The 25274-nt window shown below is 42.5% G+C and overlaps 1 protein-coding gene across 6 annotated transcripts in view; it reads right to left on the minus strand.

Moving 5' to 3' along the window:
- Nucleotides 1-8993: 8993 nt before the first annotated feature.
- Nucleotides 8994-25274, minus strand: part of VEGFC (vascular endothelial growth factor C) — a 271647-nt gene continuing 255366 nt past the window's right edge. For all 6 annotated transcript variants that reach the window (XM_029579571.1, XM_029579500.1, XM_029579856.1 and 3 more), the window contains one exon: nucleotides 8994-11312. In XM_029579571.1, coding sequence (XP_029435431.1) covers nucleotides 11198-11312 — 115 coding nt within the window. In that variant the 3' untranslated portion in view covers nucleotides 8994-11197. The remainder of the gene's footprint in view (nucleotides 11313-25274) is intronic.

The following is a 25274-nucleotide window of genomic DNA, read 5'->3' on the forward strand; positions in this document are numbered from 1 at the left end:
GCATCGCCAGAGCTCCCTGTTTACCTCCGCATGGAGCACAAACAGGCGATCAGACTTCTGAACAGTTTTAGTCATCTCCAAGTACTGTAGTAAATGACGCTTGACATCCAAGAAATGCAAAAGACAGTATTCAGCTTCATCTCTGTCCCTGTCCAAGGCGGGCAGGGAAATGGACTGATTCAAATGAAACTCTGAAACCACTTTTGGCAAAAAGGAGGGCACGGTCTGAAGTTGAACTGCACCCAGAGTCATACAGAAAAAAGGCTCATGGCAGGAAAAAGCCTGCAGCTAAGAGACCCGATGTGTCAAACAGATTGCTATCAGAAAAACTGTCTTCAAGGTAAGCAGCCACAAGGAAAGCGTATGCAGCAGCAAAATGTTGGACCCTCCAAGATCTTGAGGACCAAGTTAAGGTCCCACAGAGGCACCAGAGGCCGTGACAGGGGACGAGGACGCTTAATTCCCTGCAAGAAATGGGACATGTCCAGATGGGAAAATAAAAGCCTTCCATTGAGTCTCCCTGGATAAATAGCCAGAGATGGAACTTGAACCTTCAAGGTGTGAAGGGCCAAACCCTTAAGCAAGCTGTCCTGTAAAAATTTCAAGAACAAAGGAGTATCCACCTTGCTCAGGCCTCAAAAACCCTCCAAACTTTAACATAGGCTAGAGAAATAGAACATTTCCAGGACTGAAGTAGAGTGGACATTGCAGAAGGCGAATAACCCCACTTTAACAACTGAGCCCTTTCAATGGCCAAACCATAAGACAAAATCAACCAGGATCCTTGTGTAGAATGAAACCGGAGGTGATTGCCCACCAGAAGTCTCTGCAGATCAGTGTACCTCGGCCTTTGTACCCAATGTGGAGCCACTAAAAGGATGGTGTTGATTTGACTTGTAATCTTCTAGACCAGTCTGCTTATCAGAGGCCAGGGCAGAAATCCATACTGAAGGGCACCGCAAGACCACTCTTGAACAAGTGAGTCAATGCCCATCGCATTTGGGTTCCACCTGCAACTAAAGAAGCATGGAACCTTTGCGTTTTTGAAGGCAGCCAAAAGGTCTAGATCCGGTAGGACCCAGCGGTTCACCAGCAGCTGAAAGGCCTCGTCCATCAGCTCCCATTCTCCTGGGTCCAAGTTTCTTCTGCTGAGGAAATCAGCTCTGAAATTGTCTTTTCCGGCAATATGAGAGGCGCATTTGCTTAGGAGATGCTGCTCCGCCCACACCATAAGCGCATCTGTCTCCTCCGACACCTGTTGACTCTTGGTTCCACCCTGATGAATCATCAACCACCCTCATCATCCAACATAAAAATAAAAATAAGAAGGAACATCTGGAGGTGAGATGAAAGAGAGAGAGAGAGACCACGCCCCCTCCCACGATGTCACCGAGAGCTTCCTCGACGGTTGAAAAGCGCATCACCATCAGGCGCCGTGCATCGCTCAACGAAGGGGAGCGACAAAGGGGTTCTCCCCTTTGTGCACCCCTTTGTGCAATCCTTGGTGCCTCATGTAATATTCCTTTGTCTTTGTAACTAACCCTTTCCTCTAAGGTGTTACCTTTTTCTTTAGCATGTTAAATAGTTTAGTTATAAATGTTCACTGTATCATACAATGGAATTATATTTCCTGCTTTTTCTGTTTTATGTAAACTGGTTTGATTTACATTTTATGTAAGAATGTCGGTATATAAAAACTAGAAATAAATAAATAAATCATTGGTATCATCATGATCCAATGATGCATTCGAGCTCTGTCAGACCACACTACACCACGGTCCTTGACAGAACTATCTTAGTAAATACTGTCTATTCAGAAGACCGACCCTGTAGAAATGTCTGCAATCCTTGGAAGAATTCTGGCTTCCTGAGAGCTAGAGTCCCCTGAGGATGTGACCCATGGAGAAAGCAATGGAGAGAACACCCCCACAGTGTCTCCCTCGGTCCCACTCTTCTCAGACCAAGGAGAAGGACCATTGTTGGCAAAATCGAAAGAAGATAAATCTACCTGAGCATCCAGGCAGTGCTGATAGGCTTAAAGAAAGTTCCAGCTGAATGGCTGGACACAAAAAATGTGTGTCCAGTTGCTTGTGCAACTGGACACTCAGTACCGATGCCTAAAGATGGATGCACAAGCTGTGTATCCAGAAGAAAGAACGCCTAAATTGGATGTACAGGGGAGATTGGACACACACACAGACGCACAGGCGAATGTGGACGGCCTGCAGCATAAAATGTGTGAAACTACCCCACAGTCTACAATGTGCTGAAATAGGAGAATCCTTGGATCAAGGCCTAGCCAAATGGCTGCTCATCCCGCCGTGCCTGCACTATCTCCTCGCCTCACAGAACCAGACCCTTCTCCTGCTTTTTTCCTTTTCGCTGTTTTTTTTTTTGTTGTTTTTTTTTTTATTAAAATTTTTTTTACCTGAGCTCAGGAATGGGTCCCAGCTACTGGGGGAATGGGCTCTCTCAGCCTGCAACCGCTAATTCAAATTTAGGTCCATGCCAGTCTAGGCTACCGGACTGAAGGCACTCTATTGAGGGAGGAACCTCACGGTATCAACTCAGGAGGCAAGCGGTGCTACATAGAAATCTCCTCTTTCCAATATCTCCTTTCTAACGTTTTTCTTCTTTTTTTTACTCACAGGCAATCCCCCGAAGGTAATGCATGTCCATCATCTGCAGAGAATACTGGCAGGCTGATGTTGGAGCGGGACTATATAGCTGTGATATTAGTTTTTGCTCCGCCTCCACTTGCTGGCAGAAGTGCATATTCACTCATTGGGATTGACTTGCCTGAATGCTGAGGAAGTAATTTCTTCAGGTAAAATTCTGTTTTACCTGTGGAAATAGGCCAGAAATAGGCTGTCTTCTATACAGATAAAAGTATGCATACACGTCAATAACATGAATACTTGTAACCATGTATTTTTGTAGGTGTTCCTGGGCAAAGTTAGGTCGGCAGAGGCAACTATGCATGCAAGTTTAGATATTCAAAACTGTGTGCATTGTTTTGACTTTAAAAAGAACTGTACACAAATCAGGCACAAACTGGTATGGGTACTCTTGACGGAGACATTAATCTTCTGGGTAAAACTAACTCCTCGGTTTGGCAGACTACAGGTAGTTTGATTATCTACCCCAGGGGGGATTGTAATGTTGTGAGAAGATCACAGAATAAGTAAGACCTATGACAGCATAGTTGGTAAACACAAATGGGCAGACTGGGTGTAGCAAGTGGCCCTTTTCTGTTGACATCTTCTATATATCAGTTTTCTCACCCACCTGTTCTGGCCTTAACTACATGAAGGAATGCTCTGGACAATCCTTAAGATAGTGTGCAGAATTAATTTTCTTAAATAAAATATATGTAAATTGATGTCTAAATTGTAAAAAATAAAGGGGTAGATTTTAAAAAGGAGCACGCACACACATGTACACCCGATTTTATAACTTGCGCGCGCAGGCACGTGCAAATTATAAAATCAGGGGTCGGCGTGCACAAGGGGGTGCATGATTGTGCACCTTGCGTGTGCCGAGTCGCACTGCCTTCCCCCGTTCCCTTCCCCCTAACTTGACCTTCCCACCCCTTCCCCTAACCTTCTCGCTCCTAGCCCTACTCCAACCCCTCCTGTCTTTTGTCTTACCAAGTTGCGCATGCCGGCACGCGATCCTCCGACACAGCGGCAATGGCCACTCTGTCGGAGACCTCTGGCCCTGCCCCCGGACCACCCTGCCCTGCCCCCGGACCGCCCCTTTTGTAAAGCCCCGGGACTTACACGCGTCCCGGGGCTTTAGGCCCGGCGTGCGTAACCCTTTTAAAATCTGGCGCAAAGATAACAAGCAAAACATTAAATTTGTTATTAAGCATTGGAACAGCAGGTGAGCTTCCAGAGTTTTTTTTTTATAGATATTCAAATAGGGGCATCAGGGACAATTCCAGTATAGTAGGGTAATGAATTAGAAATAATAGCTAGAAAGGCAATCAATGTGGAGGGATAAATTAGCAGGAGTTGATGATGAAGCACAGAGAACATAAAAGACATAATTGTAGATGAAAAACTGAAGATAATCCATGATAAATCTCCAGTTTAACAGAAGGTGATAACAAAATGACATGATTTTTGAATTCTGTCCTTTCTGGAGTAAACAGTCAGTGGGGAGAGAGAAAAAGAAAGTGGGGGGAAGCTATAGATTGTCTGAGGATTAGTCAAGCAGTAGTATTTTGGACCAATGAAATTTTAGGACAGAAGAAGCAGAATGAACAGAAGGAGAGAAATACAAATAAGAAATAATGATAGCATGAATGAGTAGAATGGTAACAGCATGATTGGAAAAGATATTTTTTAATAATTTTAAAAAGGTTCATACAGGAAAAGGAGAGGTGGGTGTTGAAAAAATTGATATTTTATATGTTTAATTCAATGAAGTGTTGCGACATACTTGAAGAGACAGCCAAAAGATAACAATAAATTATATCAGTAATAAGTATAAAAATGTGAATGGTCAGTTTTCCAAATGGAGGAAGGTCATTAGTGAAATAACACATGGATCTGTACTGGAACCTGTGCTGTTTAAAATACTTGTAAATGATCTGGAAAAGGGAACGAGTGAGGTAATCAGATTTGCAGATGACACAAAGTTAATCAAAACTGTTAAAACAGCAGCGGATTGTGAGGAAGTGTAGAACCACCTTGGAGACTGGGCATCCAAATGTCAGACTACATTTAATGTGGAAAAGTACAAAATTATGAACATAGGGAAAAATAATCCCAACTACAAATACAGAATGCTGGGTTCTGGTTTGGGGAGTCACCACCCAGGAAAAGGACCTTAAAGTTCTCATGGATAATACATTGAAATCCTTAGCTCAGTTTGCTACAGCAGCCAAAAAAGCAAATAGAATGATCTGAAAAGGAATGGAGAAAAAAATATTAAATATCTTATTACCTCTGTATCCATTCAGGATATGATTGCACCTTGAGTATTGGTTACCGCATCTCAAGAAAACTAAACTAGATAAGGTGAGATGCAACAAAAATGATAAAGGGGATGGGATATTTCTTATATCATGAGGCTGTACAGGTTAGTGCTCTTCAGTTTGGAAAAGAGATGGCTGAGAAGGAACATAATAGAATTTTATAAAATCATGATTAAGGTGGAATGGTAAATAAAATATGGTAATATACCCTTTTGATCAGTGATAAGCCAAGGAAGTTAACACCATCTCTATCTCAGTGATGCCCTATCTCAGTGTCTCAACTTTTTCATGCCTAAGGCACACTTACATCAACAAAAAATGTTGAGTGGCACAACAGCCACCACAGAGCTGGCAGTGCATAGAGGGAGAAGACTCGTATGGCTAAAAAAACAGAACCAGGAAAGCACTGAAAGCCCCACCAGCCTCTATTCCAAATTTTAAAACAAAGGAAGAGATGGGACAAAGACATACATGAACCCATCACAATGGACCAGCTCCTTGTATAAACAAGTGCAGGAGAAGGGAAAAGTTGGTATGGTGCAGGTAGCTGGTTCAGTTAGTTATCATGGCTGCTGCCAGAACTGCTACTCCCAACGCTGAAAGCAAGACACATCCAGTGCTCAGTGCATGCTGTCTCTGTCTCACTCAGCTTGGAGAAAAGACTCAAAGAGGAGGAAAATGAGGAAATACTGTGTGCAGTGTGTGTGTGCTGCACAAAATAGGGCTCGGGTAGCCATGCCCTGCATGCTGTATATTAATTACCATACTCCATGGCTCATGCTGTAGCTAGGAAGAAGAGGCATGCATGATTGCGTGTGTTCTCTGAAAGGAGCTCCTACATGTTTAAAAGCCACTGTTAGTGCCTCTTGTTGCTGTGACATTCTGAGAGCAGAGCTCAGGCACCAGACAGGACCTGAGCATTGCAGTGGCAGCTTTTCGGTGGCACCCCTGATCAGGTCTAAAGGCATACTAGTGTGCCATGGCACACTGGTTGGGAAACACTGCTCTATCACATTGCCTGGATCTTTAAAGAAGTACTAGCCACAAAGGAAGCTTTCTCCCAAGCCAGCTTGCATAAATCAGGTTCCAGTCTGATCCCCTGACATAAGGTTCCCCCAGATCTCTGCCCTTTCCTTCAACAGAGGCTGGGCTGGTAAGTCCACCCCCACCTAACTGCAGCAAAAAAGATGGACCCCAGGTCCCCCTCTCTTGGGAAGCTCACTTACCCCAGGACAGCTTGAGGGACTTCCAGCAGGAATGATATCCTGCCCTTCTGGTGCCAACACTCACTGTCTTCACTTGTGGAGCAAAGTTGAGCTGTGGATCAGCCAGCACCGTTTTGAATTTTGGTGTAGGTGGAGCAGAAGTGATTGGGCAATGCTTATGGCCAGACGGCTCTTGATTTGTTCTGAAGTAAGAGATGAGGGTCCAGAGGGAGAGAACAACTCGGGGGGGGGGGGGGGGGGGCACAAAGCTATCTGGATGTTTAAATCAGGGGACAGGAGGGACCTCTTCTTTGGAGGGGGAGGGGGATTTTTTGTCAGGATTTGGGGGAAGCTTCACTCAGGGCTAATGCACCTTTAGAGATTATGGCCTCAGACTGAAATTCTGCATTGCTGCAGCCAGGTATGCGCATACTTTTAAGTCACAGAAACATGTATTCCCGGTGCGGAAGTGAGATTTAGTAAACTGTGATTTCACATACCCCAGTTAAGTAAATCCGGTGGGAAATGACTTGCATTGAAACAGCGCATAAATGAGCTGTTTAAATTCAGCTTAGTAAACACTTTTCAATTATTACAAAGAAAAACACATGAAACAATCATTAGAAATAGAGAAACAGATGCCAGGTAAATACATCCAGGATTATCTAAAAAGTTTATTTTCCATATAGCACTGACTTACCGCTGTAAGACCTGTTCAATAAATCCTTGAAGAAGGCCAGTTGCAGTACCACTTCATAAAGGTGGTAGTAGAAAGAAGGCTGAAAACTAACCTTATCTCAATGTTGGGAAAATTAATGGAAACTCTGCTGAAGGAAAGAACTATCTATAATTTGGTGGGTTGCTGGACCTGAGGCAACATGGTTTCACCAGAGAAAGGTCATGTTAAACATATCCTATTGATTTTTCTGATTGTGTAACTAGAAAATTAAATCAAGCAAAAGCGCTCTATGGTTTCCTTAGATTTCAGCAAAGCTTCTGATACAACCCTGCATATGAGGCTTATGAATAAATGAGAAGTCTGGAAGTGAGTGCCAAGATGGTGGAATGGATTACATATTGGTTGACTGACAGGAAACAGTATATAAAGGTAAATGGATTCTACATTTGAAGAGAGAACAGTGATAAGTGCAGTTCCTCAAGGATAGGTTCTGAAACTAATTCTGTTCAATACTTTGGTAATCAATAATGGGGGATGGACTTTTGGCAAATGACACTAAGATCTGAAACTGTGATCAACTGTGTTCAACATTCTTTCAGTAGAAAGAATGAAAACTGATTTAAGAAGGCTTGAAGAGTGGTTGAAGATTTGGCAGCTAGGAATCAGTGCCAAGAAGTAGAGTCATGCATTTCGGCTACAGTGCGCATGTTATAAAATACGGGGTCGGCGCGCGCAAGGGGGTGCACACTTGCACGCGCCAAACCCTAGGGGAGCCCTGATGGCTTTCCCTGTTCCCTCCGAGGCTGCTCCAAAATTGAAGCAGCCTCGGAGGGAACTTTCCTTCCGTCCCCCCACCTTCCCTTCCCCTACTTAAACCCCCCCCCAACCTTTGTTGGTGAAGTTGCACCTGCCTCCGGCTAGGCATAGGTTGTGCGCGCCGGCCGAGTGCCGGCGTGCGAGCCCCCGGCATGACCACTGTGCTGGAGGCCTCGGTCCCACCGCCCCCGCCCCGCCCATTTTTTCAAGCCCCGGGACATATGCGAATCCTGAGGCTTGCGCTCGTCGCCGAGCCCATGCAAAATAGGCTCGACGCGCGCAGGAGCGGGTTTTCAGGGTTACGCACAATATACGCACGTAATATACGCGCATAACCCTTTGAAAATCCGCCCCTTTGGGTGATAATAGCTGACATTCTGAAGATAGCAAAGCAATTTGACAAGACGGTGGTGAAGGCCAGAAGAATGCTGGGCTGCAAAGGGAGAAGCTTAACCAGCAAGGGAAAAGGAGATGTCAATCCCCTGTACATACTATATCTTTGGTGAGGCCTTACATGGAGCACTATATTCAATTCTGGAAACTTTATCTAAAAAAGAACAGAGACAGGATGGAAGCGGTCCAGAGAAAGACAACCAAAATAGAGTGGGGTCTGTAGCAGAAGATGTATGAGAAGATATTTATTGTAAAAAAAATAAATATAAATAAATAAAAGACCTAAATATGTATACCCTGGAGGAGAAGAAGGGCAGGAAAGTTATGATATAGACTTTTAAATGCCTGAAAAATATTAATGATGCACAGAAATCAAACCTTTTCTGATGGAAAGGAAACTGTAGAGCTAGGGTCATGATATGAAACTCCAAGGAGCTGACACCTCAGGACCAATGTCAGGAACCATTTCTTCACGGAAAGGGTGGTGGATGCATGGAATGCGCTTCCGGAAGATGTGGTGGAGACAAGAATCGTAATGGAAATCAAAAGAGCATGGGATAAACTCTGTAGATCCCTAGATGCTAGTGGATGGAAATGAAGAAATGGGGTAACCTGTGTTGACTTTGGGTGACACATTTCTGCATGGGGGGGTGAAACCTGCAGGGAGCGGTAACCTGCTGAACAAATGGATGAACAGAGTGAATGGACTGCAGACATTTACTGTGCTCCTATGACTGCTGACAGTACTACATAAAGATACTATATATATAACAGGTCACAAATATACATGCTATTATACAAATATATAATTCATACTGTGTCTTTATATCACACATACGAAGTCCACTTATAAGTTATCACTCATGTATTCTCTGCCAAGCGTAAAACAGATAAATTAGGAACCATATAATAGATATATTACCAAATTAAAACTTTTATTTACAGCAAAAACATCATAAAATAAATTAAAAATAAAACCTCTTGTGTGCAGGCTTAAGGGATCGTGAGTGGTGTGGTTTGTGTATTACAGTTGTGCAGTTTCTAATGTGCCTCTCCTGTGTTGTTTGATTCACTGTTGACAACAGAGGACACCCATTTCCCTACCCTTCCTGTGCTAGGCTGTCCTCCACCCTGCCCTTAAACTGTCAAGGTATCTTAACCTAGTAGAGTGAAGCGGTGACTAAAACCTCAGAATGGTAAAAAGCAAGTATGTATTGTTTGAAAAATGTTCTCTTCCTCGCTATGCAGTGCTAATGATAAGGCAAGGAAGACAAGGCAAAATATAGCTAAGGCATGAGACATTTTATTCTGATATATTTTTATTTATGAATACATGTGGGCCGTTTTAATGCCTGTATGGCATTTTCTTTACCTTTTTTTTTTATATCTATGGCAGTGTTTTTTTCCACACTAGCCATGATAGATTTCTATTTTTCTTTTTGTTTTCTCTTTTTCACTATTGGTTCCTCAGCAGTTATCCTTGAATGAAGGAGAGTGGCAAATTAAGACTGGGCAAGCTTGTTTAGCTTCTTGCCCTTTGTCCAAGCAGACAGCATGGCGGGAATGCGGACAATTTTTACTCCATCTAGTTTCAGATGATAGTCACATCAGAAGAACATCTTTGCATGTTGTAAAATGGATAATGAATGTCATGCATTTTGTAATGAAACATTATGTATTATGCAACGCTATCATAAAAGTCCATGTAAAAATGGTTTTCTCAATGCACATAGCATCTCTGAGCCATGATTTTAAGCAGAGGATATGATTCCTTTTGCCAACGTTGATATAGATCTTTGTGTCTGATTCTTTTTTAAAATCCTGTAAATCCATAAATTGGGTGAATTGACCAATAAATTAATTAGCAGAATGGAACAACATATGAGGAAATCTAGAGAAGTTAAAAATATTTAACTTGGAGAAGAGGTGACAGACATGGTACAATTATTTATAAATTCCTGAAAGGTCAGTATTTAGATAGACCAGTTAGATAGTTTGTTTACAATAAGCTATGCTGAAGACAAGATGACATAATGTGAAGCTACATAAAGAGATATTTAGTTTGATTTTAGGGAAGGAACACCTTACTGTTAAGATAATTTCAAGAGTATATAGGGCATACAGATATGTTGATTCAGTACATCACTGATGAGAATCAGCTGTAACAGCCAGCAAGAAGGCTGAACCAGTTGAAAGAAGTCTATAAAATATGTACCATATAACTTTCAAGAGTGATATAAATTTGATTAGGAAGGATCTGGAGATACAGATAATTATAATAAATACTTACAATATATGCGAGTTGAAACTGTGAAAAAAATCCCTCTCTCCTTGATACAATAGGCATCTTTAATGCAATGTAACTAACAACTCTTTCTGTTGACCTCTTTGAGATGTTTTCAGCAAACTTGGTATTGTTGCTCTTATTTTACGTTTCTGTAATTTGGGTATTTTTGAGTAACCTATACAAATAACAGCCTTGCCCACTCACTTTGCCTTTACCTAAAATTATAACCACTTTTTTATAAAATTATATTTTTTATGGATAAATGAATAAGTGAAATCATACTGAATAGGGCCCACATTAGGATTCTTCAGTCATATTTTTGTCACTTGCCAAGTGAACTGTGCTTAGTTCTCATACCAACAGAAATATAGCAAGCCATGGGTTGAAAGTTCTTAACAAGATGTGATACAGGTTCTTTTTATTTTAAGCATACTTTGAATGATATAAAAATATTGATCACAGTGAGCTTTACATTTGTTATTGCTATAAACAGGAATGCTGCACAACATTTTTAGTGGAAATAAATTATATAGTCATTATCTTAAAAAAAAAAAAATCAAGAGAAAAAAAAAACCTAGGCTGTTTGGTCATTGGTAGAAAAGTCCTTAGTGAGCATCTTTATCTTTTTTTTTATTTCACACAAAATGAGCCCCAGTTAATTCTACATTTGTTTTCAACATTTGTCAGGAAATACACAATGTGCCTGTGTCTTTATCTTCCATCAGGGTCTCTGGTGTACAAGTATATCCAGATGCTAGTAATACAGTTATTTTTTTTCATTTTCTTTTGGAAAAATGCACACCAAAAAGTGAAATAGTGATTGCGTCTGTTGTCTAGTTCAGTAGTGGTCTTTTCCAATATGTAGGCACACAGCGGCAAACTTCTTCACTATAATAAAATCCAGGTTCACACCGTATCAGTCGAACTGTACAGGGTGGTCTGTAGCAACTGAAAAGGGAAAAAATAAGGACTCAGATCTGGTAAAAAATACAGATACCTAATGATAAATTTAAAAAAATGCCTGAAGTCTGATTTACATACATAAACAAGTATTCTAAACTACTGTCAAAAGAAAACTGTTGACCCATGATGTTCTTATTTATTTTATTTATTTATTTAAGGGTTTTTTATATACCGAGGCACGTTTGCAAAACATCACCTCGGTTCACAATGTAACATAACTTAGCAATTAGCTTTACAATAATAACATTAACAGGGAGGGGTTAACAGGGCAGAGATGATAATACGAGAATTATATACATATGTACATGTTAGTTTTAACAAGTGAGTTAACCAAAGCAATCAGGATAATTAGGAGGGTAAAGTAATGAAGGGAGGGGAAAGGGGGTAAGGAAAGACGAGGAGTTTACCCACAGAGGGTGGGGGGTAGAGCGGGATAATAGAAAGGGTGAGGGTCAGTTGTGCAGTTATGTCGAATCTTTGGGAAGAGTCAGTTCGTTAGTCAGGGTACGCTAGTTTGAACAGCCATGTTTTAAGATTGTGCTTGAATTTTTTGTGGCAAGGTTCCTGGCGTAGTTGGTAAGGCATTTTATTCCAGTGGGCAGTTCCTGCAGTGATGAAAGATCGCTCTCTAAAGGTGGTATGTTTCATGAGCTTAGGAGAGGGTAACTGGAGTTTGGCCAGGTGATGCGTTCTTGTGGGTCTTGTCGGAGTGTGAAGCAGGAGCTGTTCTGGGAACCATTGCATGTCGTGGTTATGAATGGCTTTGTGTATGAGCGTGAGTACTTTATATACTATCCTGGAGGTTACGGGGAGCCAATGTAATGATTGAAGGACGGGAGTGATGTGGTCATGACGGTGAGTGTTGGTAAGGATGCGTGCCGCAGCATTCTGTAATAACTGTAGAGGTTGAACATGCTAAAGAAGCATGAAACCTTTACTGCAAATAGAATGGAGTTACTGCTGTAATCAGGAGCATGAAAGCAGTTGTCTACAGAGCTACAATATGGCAATTTGCATACTGTGCAATAACTCCACTATATTTAACTCAACTGTAAACAAATCGCAGAATATTGAACATAATGATCACTGCCGTGTTTTTTTATTTCACTTTTAAAGCAAGATGCTGACTTGTATCTTTCCTCCATTTCGTTTCGCAAAAATATCTATCGCATATTTGAAAATAACACACCAAAAAACTGTTTAACACTACCTCAAAATTTTGACTGAAGGAATGGTAAATTCTGCCAGTTCTGCCATAAATACTCTTTAAACAAAATGCAAGCAAGCATGATTTGGTGATACGATTTAGAATAAATAAAATTGTCTTTGGCTGAATATTTCTCTTTCTTCCCTTATTTATGAAGAACTATACATTTCAGCAAATGGTAAACGAGTTTAAATGAAACATACAACTTCACATGTAGTAAGGCAATGTATTGTGCTAATAAGAAAAGTTGCTTTAGAAATTCTTGCTTAGTACAAGAAGATTACTATACAAATCTGATAAAATCTTATCCACAAGAATACAAAAGGTGAGCTTTTAACAGCAGAAGAGTTAATTTTGATGTATATATTGGGGCAGATTTTCAAACTTGTGTGAGCACACACATGGACACGCAGTTTTATAACATGTGCACGCAGGCACGCGCATGTTATAAAATCGTGGGTCGGCGCGCACAAGGGGATGCATAATTGTGTACCTTGCGCGCGCCGAGCCCACGTCGCTTTCCCATGTTCCCTACCCCCCCACCTTCCCTTCCCCTACTTCCCCCGCCCTTTCCCCCTACATTTTTCTTTTTTCACTTTTGTTTGAAAATTTACTTCAGCCCTGGGGCTGAAGTAAGTTGCGCGCACCGGCCAACTGCACGCGATCCCCGGCACAGTGGCCATGCGGAGGCCTCTGGCCATGTCCCGCCCCCTCCCCGCCCCTTTTTGCAAGTCCCGGGACTGACATGCAACCCGGGGCTTTATGCGCATTGCCGGGCCTTTTGAATATAGGCCCTACATGCGTAACCCTTTGAAAATCCGGTCCATTATGAACATAAAATCAGAAAAATAATAATCATCATCATAATTAAGTGCTGTCATCTGTACCAAATTTCAGCACATGGAGTTCAAGAGGATATACACAGGTGTATTTTTGGGGAATCCACATATACCCATGAATATACATATATCCCAGAAAGCAGACTGTCTGGAACTTCTTATTAACCTTCAATTCAGGAAGTTATACATTTCTAGAAAACAAACTTGGTTGGTCTCAAAGCATGGGTGCTGACCCTTCAAAAAAGTTTCTACAAGGCAAGAAAATACAATGAAAATAGTTTCTTGCCAAAATAGGCTATTAATTAAACTGGTTCCAAGTTACCTGCTCAGCCCTATGGGGAGCTGCCCCCCTTTCCTCAAAGAAAACCATCAGTCCTCACAGTGGCCAGATCCACTATGTGTCAACTACAATCCTTAGGAAGATGTTGTTCTTATCTCTTTTTTATTCCCTTTCTCCCATCTACAAGTATTTTTGGAGTTTTCCCCAAAGCTGGTTCTGAACTTCTGGCCCCTGTCTTTTCAGGGACTTTCTAGTCTCTTTCCTAACTTTGTGTCTTTCTGGAGCAGGTTTTCTATGCTGGTTGCCCATCCAGTACGCATCCAGTTTATCTGCAGTTATCATCAGAACAAAAGAAAACAAGGGCCTTTTCATCTCCTTGCATACATATTTTAATGACGCTCTCCTGTAGGTATTACTTGATACAATGTTAAGAAAAATCTTGACTACCCATTGAGTTAAATAGTACTGTGCTCCCCTTTCATGTGAATGAGGAAAACAGGAAAGAGCATAAGCACTGGCACATTAGATGTAAAACATTAATTAGAGAAGTCAAGATAGAATTTTAAGAAAAGCCTTGCTAAAATGGCAAAAACTAATAATAAATATTTTTCAAGTACATCAAAAGCAAGAAGCCTTGGCAGGAGGGAGCTAGATCATTAAATGGCCAGGAGATGAAAGGAATGCTGAGGAAGAATAAGGCCATCATAGAAAACATAAATTAGTTCTTTGCTTTGGAGTTCACTGCAGAGGATTTTGGAGAGACATCCAGAACCATTCTTTATAGTTGATGACTGAAAGAAGTAATGCAAATCAAATTGAATGTGGAAGAGGTACTAGATCAAATGGACAATTATATAGTAGCAAATCATTGGGACCAGATGGCATTAACCTCAGAATTCTGAAGGAACTCAAATATGAAATTGCAGACTTGCTATTGATAATTTGTAACCTATCATTAAAATTAACCACTTATCCTGAGAAGTGAAGGATAGCCAATGTAATGCCAATTTTTAAAAAGGATCCAGGAGATATAGAATAAAGCAATCCAAAAAAAGGCAACCAGAATGATATGGGGTCTGGCACCATACATATGAAATGAGACTTCAAGATCTGTATATGTATATCCTAGAGGAGAAGAGAGACAGGGGGGTATGATACTAATTTTTAAACTCCTGAAGAGTATTAATAATGTGTAAGAATAAAATCCTTTCTGATGGAAAGGAAGCTGTAGAATTAGGGGCCATGATATGAAGCTCTAAAGGGAGAGACCCAAATATCATCAGGAAATATTTTTTCATGGAAAGGGTGGCAGATGAAAAAGGTGGTGAAAACAAGAATAGTAACGGAATTCAAAATGGCATGGGACAAACACAGAGGATCCCAAATGGCTAGAGAATGAAAATGAAGAAATGGGGTATCCTATGGTAATCTTTGTAATAAAATTCTGTGGGGTAATAAGTGCAGAGCAGCAGTTACAACTCCAAAGAGAGATCATGGGGATGGCCTGCACAGAGCGGCAGATACAACCCTAAACAGAAGGCATGTAGTAATTTGCATGGAGCAGCAGTTACAACCCTAAACATTTTGCTGGGCATACTGGATGGATGAATCCAGCCACTAGGTGCACCACTGAGTTATAACCACAGAACCCTACCCACTGCGCCCCCAACCCACCCACCGAGGGAGTGTGACACTGCCTCTACAGCATCCCCCATCCACAGCTGACCCAGAGTATGGAGGCTTTGATTCAGGGATTGAACCAGGGACCTTCCACATGGCAATGCACAGCACTGTAACTGAACCAACAGACCAGTTCAGTTAATCAATTTTAATGGCTATGTCTTCCAGAAATTATGGATAAAAAATGGAGAGAAAACCATTATCGTTATGCTTCATTCATGGAGTGTGAGTCTTTGGATTGTTCTGTGGTTGGTACTGCATGGCATGTGGAACGATCGGTGTCCATGCCACAGCAGGCAGGCTCACTGCTGGATGGGACTGAGGGAATTTCACCTATACCAGACTCTTCCCCCCACAGGTTGAGCCCTTGGACTCTGTGGCCAACAGGATGTAGGCAAAAGGTTGAGCTGGGATCCAAGGAAGGGCTGGGGCAGGCAGAGGTCAGGCAGAGTCAATATCCGGGCCAAAGTCAGGATAGGCAGAGAACCAAGCACAGACAGCATCCGAACAGAGGTCAGGGTAGGCGATGATCCAGGCAGAGTCAGAATCTGGACAGAGGTCAAAGCATGAGGAATCAGCCAAGGTGGCAAGGCAGGGAAGGATGAAGAGAAGGCAAGGAAGATAATGGGCGAGGCAGAGAAGGACTGGCGTGAAGGCAAGTACTAGGAACAAGGCAGAAAGGAGAGCAAAGCAAAAGCAAAGCAATACAGGAACAAGGCTGGAGTGAGGCAGGTACAGGGGACGAGCCTGGAACAAGCAGGAATGAGGCATAAGCTGGAGCAAGGCTGGAAAGCAACAAATGGTGGAAGAAATACAGGAGGACTTATTGCTGAGGCATCAGGGAGGTGCGGAGTGGTCCTTTAAATATTGCAGGGGTGTGACATCATCTGACCAAATCCCCACAGGTTTCCCACTGGTGGTCCTTTAAATAATGTTAACTTGCGTGCATGCGTGCCTAGGTAGAGGCCTGACGTGTTAGAGGAGGATGCTGGTGCAGCCTACCGACACCCTGGGTCCGCATGGAGGTAAGGGACGCCAGCAGTGGGATAGGCCCTGTGATCAGTAAGCGTTACAGCTACATAGAAGTAAAGTACATAGAAGTAAAGTAACGTTTCGCTGTAAACCGATGTGATATGTAATTTTGCACATGAATGTCGGTATATAAAAGTTCCAAATAAATAAATAAATAAATAAGTAAAGTATAAAACAGAAGTCTTGCTCTACTCATAGAGGTTGATACTCAAAGAAAGCTAAGCATCTGACCTAGGAACATCAGTTTTAGGCTCCTAAAGTTTGGCAAAATTTTCAGCTGAAAATTTTTCTAATTTAAGGACTACTGTTCATTTTCCTATATTTAGGTGTTTAAATTAGTTACCTAGTTTTGGAAATCAGTGCTAAGGGCCTAACTTATTTCCCTCAACTTGACTCCACACCTGCCCACTTTTTAAATGACAAATTTAAGAATTCAGCAGAGGGAAATTTTCATCTATGCAGATCTAGGCAGCTAACTCCTTTAATTAGGCACCTAGATCTTTTGAAGATCTACCTCATATTATTTGAAACATCAAACTTTGTCTGCAGAGTTATGATAATTTGCAAAATGGTGTAAACTTTAGTACTATAATGGGGACAATAATGCAGGTGCCACAATAGCATTAAAAAACAAATATAGAGAGTATGGCAACAGCTTTCCATTGTATCGTTAAAAATCAGTTCTTATTCATTCAGCTTACATTGTGATGGTGGAACAGTGCGTGGGTAAGCATTGAGGATTACTGGTTTCAAAGAAATGCAGGGAAGCCAGAGATGCAATATTGTAACAGGGCAGGAAATTTAAAAGACTAGATGGACTTTATCTGTTTGTTTATCCACTAGATACTTGCATTCACACATGACAGAAACTGGAGGTGTACTAGGGTTTGGGATTCCCTTCTGCTGATCATAAGGATATTGATGCAGTGGTTTGATCCTTAAAAATGTTCTCCACAGAGTTGCTGCTTTGCTTTTCTCTGTGATATATATCACATTAATGAAACAGAACAAAACTTGAAGATAAAAATAAAATTATACATCACAAAGAAATGCAAGACCATCACTGTGGGGAAACACTTTTTGGGATCAGACCACTGCATCAATGACCTTATGATCAAGATATTAAAAGGAAAATTCAGAACAATGCAGGAATGTAAAACATTTGAAGTTAAAATGATCAAACACTTTGTAAATGACATAAAAGAAATTAACAGAGACCTTTCGAAAAAAAAAAAGACTCATTAGCATAAATAATTCTACTGCCTTTGTCACTTTCTTATCATTCTAATACATCAAACCCTTTCCCCTCTTCTCACTACCATTAAACCATATTCTATTATTCATTTGTATTTTTGGCACTATCTTCTTTTGCTCTGACCTGTTCATTCTAGTGCTATTTACTAAACTGTGCAAACACATTAATGTGTGGTAAAGTGTTTACCCATGCAGAGGCATAGCGAGGGTCTCTGAAGCCCAGGGGCCAATGCATTTCCGTTGCCTCCCTGGCACCTCCCCCCCACCAAATTCTCCTTGTAGAAATGCTTAAGGGCAAGAAAGTCACACTAATAGAAACCCCAGAAAAGAAATGAAAATAAGTTGCTATACTGGGTCAGATTGAGGATCTATCAAGCCCAATATCCAGTCGCCAATCCAGGATACAAATACCTGGCAAGAACCCAAACATTAAATAGATCCCATGCTACTAATGCCAGTATTAAATAGAGGCTATTCCCTAAGTCAATCTCACTAATAGCAGTTTATGGACTTCTTCTCCAAGAATTTGTCCAAACCTTTTTGAAACCCATATAAACTAACTACCTTAACCACATCCTCGGTCAATGATTTCCAGAGCTTAATTATGCATTGAGTGAAAAATAATTTTCTTCAATTTGTTTTAAATGTGCTACTTGCTAACATCATGGTGTGTCCCCTAGTCCTTCTATTATCTGAAAGAGTAAATAACTGATTCACATTTACCTGTTCCAGTCCTCTCATGATTTTATAGACCTCTATCATATTTCCCCTCAGCTGTCTCTTCTCCAAGCTGAACAGCCCTAACTTCTTTGGCCTTTCCTCAAAGGGAAGCCATTTCATCCTCTTTATCATTTGGGTCACCTTTCTCTGTACCTTCTCAGTGCATCTATATCTTTTTTGAGATGCAGTGACCAGAACTGAACACAGTACTAAAGGTACGGTCCCCAGCATGGATCGATACAGAGGCATTATGACATTCTCTGTTTTATTCCCATTCTAAAAATTCCTAGCATTCTCTTTGCTTTTTTTAATTTACATTTTTCAACAATTTTTTACATGTACTACACATATGTAAAGAAAAATCATACAATACACCTCAAGAAACAGAACGCAGTAACACTAATCAAAGGAAATTATACCAGGCGAATGAATAAACCAGTCTACATTACTGAGGGGTAGCAAAATATAAAGCAAGAAAGTAAAAGGAATCCACATAGCAGTGAAAACAAAAAACATGGAATACCCAACAAATTACAACCTGAAGATATATAACTTAATACAAAAATCTATTCCCCACTTTTATCTCTCAGGAATGTTTCCAAGTGAATAGAGTCAGTGAATACAAATTGTATTATTTTCATGTGAGACTAAACATTTACAGGGGAACATAAGAAAGTATCACCAAGTGCTAATACAAGTTGCCTCAACAATAAAAATTGTTTCCTTTGACACTGAGTAGAATAGAGTAAGAGTCGCTTGGATTGGTTGTAAGAGATTTATAAGAGGAAATAAGGGAATGAAGTGCGGGATACCGTGAGAACGGTTTTCTTGTGGGAACTCCTTTGAGAAACACTGAAAAGTGAGAGTCGGTGATAAAACCTGCATGGGAATACTATTAAAAACGAATATGTTGGAGGTTTATGATCAGCAGAAAAAATTCTCATTGACTGACACATAATCACTTTGTATCAACAATTATATTTTCTCATATTTTCTTCATCTTCCCGATCTTTCTATATCCTCTTCATCCTCTCAACATGTTTCGCCTTTTTACAGGCTTCCTCAGGAAAGCATTGAGGAAATTTTTTTCTGCTTGTGAAAAATTCGTTTTGAAATTATAAGAATATTTGAAAGAATTTAATATACAAGATAAGAGGTTGGGGTAATAAGGTTTTTAGTGGATCTGTATGTGAAGGGAAGTGTGAATGGTATGAATGTAGTTGGGAGTTTTAGGTAGGTATTCCTTGGGTTTGTGTTTTGAAAAATGTTTAGATAAAAGTGTTTGGGAAACATTTTCTCTGTAATATTAATAAAGATTATAATATATTACATGTCACTATATGTTTTTTGTGACTGAGTAGAATAGGACATATCAGGAAATAGGGATGTGAATCGTGTCCTCGATCGTCTTAACGATCGATTTCGGCTGGGAGGGGGAGGGAATCGTATTGTTGCCGTTTGGGGGGGTAAAATATCGTGAAAAATCGTGAAAAATCGTGAAAAATCTAAAAATCGCAAAACCGGCACATTAAAACCCCCTAAAACCCACCCCCGACCCTTTAAATTAAATCCCCCACCCTCCCGAACCCCCCCCAAATGACTTAAATAACCTGCGGGTCCAGCGGCGGTCCGGAACGGCAGCGGTCCGGAACAGGCTCCTGCTCCTCAATCTTGTTGTCTTCAGCCGGCGCCATTTTCCAAAATGGCGGCGAAAAATGGCGGCGGCCATAGACGAACACGATTGGACGGCAGGAGGTCCTTCCGGACCCCCGCTGGACTTTTGGCAAGTCTCGTGGGGGTCAGGAGGCCCCCCACAAGCTGGCCAAATGTTCCTGGAGGTCCAGCGGGGGTCAGGGAGCGATTTCCCGCCGCGAATCGTTTTCGTACGGAAAATGGCGCCGGCCATACGCGTATGGCCGGCGCCATTTTCCGTACGGAAAATGGCGCCGGCAGGAGATCGACTGCAGGAGGTCGTTCAGCGAGGCGCCGGAACCCTCGCTGAACGACCTCCTGCAGTCGATCTCCTGCCGGCGCCATTTTCCGTACGAAAACGATTCGCGGCGGGAAATCGCTCCCTGACCCCCGCTGGACCTCCAGGAACTTTTGGCCAGCTTGTGGGGGGCCTCCTGACCCCCACGAGACTTGCCAAAAGTCCAGCGGGGGTCCGGAAGGACCTCCTGCCGTCCAATCGTGTTCGTCTATGGCCGCCGCCATTTTTCGCCGCCATTTTGGAAAATGGCGCCGGCTGAAGACAACAAGATTGAGGAGCAGGAGCCCGTTCCGGACCGCTGCCGTTCCGGACCGCCGCTGGACCCGCAGGTTATTTAACTCATTTGGGGGGGGGGGTTCGGGAGGGTGGGGGATTTAATTTAAAGGGTCGGGGGTGGGTTTTAGGGGGTTTTAGTGTGCCGGCTCACGATTCTAACGATTTATAACGATAAATCGTTAGAATCTCTATTGTAATGTGTTCCATAACGGTTTAAGACGATATTAAAATTATCGGACGATAATTTTAATCGTCCTAAAACGATTCACATCCCTATCAGGAAATACACATATTTTCTGATCACAAAACTGAATATTCTTGCTCAGAAAATACTTCTGGAGAATCATTTCTTTGTCCTCAGCACAGAAGGACACTAGAATAAAGGCTCTGTTGGCTTGGTGCAGGAAGTCAACCAGCAGCTCATCATTTGGGCCACCACAAGACATCTAGTGCCTAGCTCCCTCTCTCTCATATGCACATGCCCTCAAATACACACACACTCCATCTCTCTTATACATACACCTGCACGCATGTTTTTTCTCTCTCATATACACATATTCTCATATAATCACAGAAGCTCCATCTTTCTCATATACACAGGCTCTCACATAAATGCTCCCTCTCTCTCATAAGCATAGGCTCTCACACACATGCACACCACCTCTCTCTGATACAAACATGCTCCCTCTCTTATATACACATATTCTCACAAATGCCCCTCTCCTTCATATGCATAGGCTCTCATACACATGCAAGCTCTACCTCTCTCTCATATACATACCCACATGCACATACTTCCTGTCTCTCTCATAAACACATATTCTCACACATATACACAAGCCCCCTCTTTATCATACAAACATACCCAGTCTTTCTTTCTCATACACACAGGCTCTCACATAAATGCGTCCTCTCTCATACACATAGGCTCTCACATAAATATGCCCTCTCTCATACACATATGCTCTCACATACATGCTCCCTCTCTCTTATACACACATGCTCTCTTACACACACAGAAGCTCTCACAATGGGCCGTATTTTAAAAGCTTTACGCGTGTAGAGTGGGTTACATGCACCGGGCCTATTTTATAAAGGCCTGGCGATGCACGTAAAGCCCCGGGATCGCTGTGCTGGGGGATCAGGTACCAGCAGGCTTCTGGTGCGCGCAACCTGCACCTGCCCGGAGGCAGGCTCAGAAGGTAAAATATAATTTTGAGGGGGTTTAGGATAGGGCTGGGGGCAGGCGCAGTGATGACGAACTCCAGTGCTCGAGTGCCACAAACAGGTCAGGTTTTCAGGATATCCACAATGAATATGCATAAGATAGATTTGCATATAATGGAGTCAGTGCATGGAAATTTGTCTTCTGCATATTCATTGTAGAAATCCTGAAAATCTGGCCTGTTTGTGGCACTCGAGGACTGGAGTTTGCCATCACTGGGTTAGGGGAAGGGGTGGGAAGGTTAGTTTAGGGGGGAGGGAACAGGGGAAGCCCGCGGGTGTTGGTGTGCACAAGGTGCACTAGTGTGCATCCCCTTGCGCACGCCGGGAAGTGTGTGCACATGTATGCCTGCACGAATGTTTTAAAATTTACCCCACTATGCACAAGCTCCCTCTCTTTCATACACACAGTCACATACCCCAGACAGGATCCCATTCACACAGACACCCCAGACAGGTTCCCATTTTCACACACATACCCCAGTCAGGCTCCCATTCACACATACACACGCATACACCCCAGTCTGGTTCCTATACATGCAAACATACCAATTAGGTTCCCATATACACACATACCCCAGTCAGGTTCCTACACATGCAAACATACCAATTAGGTCCCCATACACACACACACCCCCCAATCAGGTTCCTACACATGCAACCATACCAATTAGGTTCACATACACACACACACAAAAACCTCCTATCAGGTTCCTATACATACACATACACCCCAGTCAGGTTCCTACACCCACACAAACATACCAGCTGGGTTCCCATATACACACACACCAGCTAGGTTCCCATTCACACACACACACACACACACACATACACAAAAACCTCCTATCAGGTTCCTATACATACACCCCAGTCAGATTCCTACACACACACACACAAACACACCAGCTGGGTTCCCATATACATACACACCAGCTAGGTTCCCATTCACACACACACACACACACACACACACACACACACACACACACACACACACATATACATACACAAGTTAGGTTCCCATGGACACACACACAACTCCCAGTCAGGTTCCTATACACACACATACACACACGTCAGGTTCCTATACACAGATATATATACACACACACTGCAGTCAGGTTCCTGCACACACAAACACACAAGTTAAGTTCCCATAAATACACATACACACACACACATACCCCAGTCAGGTTCCCATGGACACCTCTCCAGTCACGCTCCCATTCACAGATACCTACATTCAATTTGGCTCCCATTCACACCTATACCCCAGACAGGCTCCCATTCACACACACAAACACACACTTCCCAATCAGGCTCTCATTCATTCACATTCACACACATACCATCGGGAGCAGATGGGGACCCAAATGTGCTGCTCTTAATCTCGTGAGGCTAGCACTTCCTCATGCATGGTGCATGTGATAGCTGCACATAATCTAGATGCCGCATGCCAGCACAGAAAAGGAGGAGGAGAGTGGGCACCCTCTCCATGGGTTTCCTCTTCTTCTGCTGCTGGTGTGATGGGGGTCTACCGGCGGCCTGTTCCTCTCGGCCGCGGACCTCCTTGGCCACCGGTGGGATGGAGTCCACTGGCGATATCGCGGGCCTCATCTTCTTCTGCTGCCGGCCCCTCCTCCCCCCCGGATGTTCTGCCTTGTGCAGTTGCATGGTGTGTACACCCAGTAGCGCCAGGCCTGGCCATTTGCAATTTCATCTGGGCTGCTTCTGCACCAGGGACCAGAGTTTTCAGGAGATTCTAGGTGCTGAAAAATAAAAGCCCCTGGGTGCTCTCTTCAGCCCAGCACCTGGGGGCCTTGGGGTCCTTCCCCTTCCCCTACTATGCCACTGACCTCATGCTAAAAATATTAGCAAGGAAAGCAAATTTCCATGCTATATTTCCCAGCCCAATAACCTGGTGCAACATGTGTTTAGCAATGAGGTGCTCTGCTTGTAAATGTGTGTTCTGATGCTCCCAGGGTTGGCACTTAAAAAGGCTACCCTACATGTAAATGTGTGTTTCAATGCTCCTGGAATTGGTACTTAAAGAGGCTGCCCATCCACAGAAAAGCCTCTGAAGCATCAAGAAAAAAAATTCATGAGGAAGTGGAAACCCCTTTCCCATCCTCCTTCTGGACTCTCAAGCAGATAAAAGTGAAAAGTAAAGAGAAGACAATCCCATAACCACCCACCCAATAAGGAAGGGCCACTGCCTTGAAAAGAAGAATTGCTCCCTCCCCCACAGATTACTTGCAATCCCTGGTGGGGTAGTGGGGGCAGGAGCTCCCTCCACTGGCTATTTTGAAAATGGCTTTGGCTGAGCCCAGGTTATCTTTGCCACTATCATGCGATGGGGCATAGGTGCACGTGGGATAAACTGGCACCATTTTGAAAAAGGAGTTGGCAAGGCAGAAACAGTGGGGAATGCTCCTATCTGCCTTGACTACAGCATCAGGGATTATAAGTAAGCTTTGGGGGGGAAATGAGTGGGAGGGAGGCTTCAAAGGGGTAATCTTTTTTTTAGAAGGGGACAGCCCTTCATTATTGGGGGCAAGGCCAGGAAGGCCTTTACTTTACTTTTCACTTCTATTTACTTATGTATCCAGGAGAGGTGTTTAGGAGATGAGGATCAAAACAGATCTCTAGGGATATTTTACTTGGGGCTGGAGGGGATTTTATGGAGCTGGGAATCCCCTTTAAAACATGTAACCCCCCCCAATGTGGGGCCACTATAGCAAGTTACCGCAGCCAGGACTATGTGACGTTATTAGTTGTGGGAAGGCGTGAAAAACCCCCAAGGGATTAACTAAACCCATGTAGTCCATATCACAGTTTCGTCAATCCCGCAGAATTTTTCAATGTTATATACTGATGTATATAACACCTAATTCACTGATGTATATAATACCACTAATTCTGTATACAATTCCATGTATATAATACCACTAATACTGTAAACTGTTGTAATTTCTTGTTTAATGCCACTGCAGCTTGTTCTCTATCCCTCTATGCTTCTCTCTCGTTCTCCCCTCCCAAGTTCCATTGCCCTGTTATAATGTAATTTTCTGCTCTGCTGTTAATATGTGAACCGGTGTGATGTCCCCACTAACGCCGGTATATAAAAGTTTTAAATAAATAAATAAATAAATACATGTATCACACTTTAGTAAATAAGCCCCTCTGTTTAGACCTGAGGAAGGTAGTGCTAACTTTCGAAAACTTGCCAAGAAATGAATTGTTAGGCCAATTAAAAGATCACCTTACATTGGTTTGATAAACTTTATTTTTGTATATTCAAGGAGGAAAGGAGGCTGGGAAGTTCCCTCCCAGTCCGCTCCTTAATTGGAGCGGACTGGGAGGGAACTGGGGAAGGCCCCGATGCGTCGCCACACGATTTTGCTGAATTTTACTCCCCCCTTGCGCGCTCTGACCTGGAATT

This window comes from Rhinatrema bivittatum, chromosome 1 (genome assembly GCF_901001135.1).
Source record: "Rhinatrema bivittatum chromosome 1, aRhiBiv1.1, whole genome shotgun sequence".
In the NCBI taxonomy this organism is placed as follows: Eukaryota; Metazoa; Chordata; class Amphibia; order Gymnophiona; family Rhinatrematidae; genus Rhinatrema; species Rhinatrema bivittatum.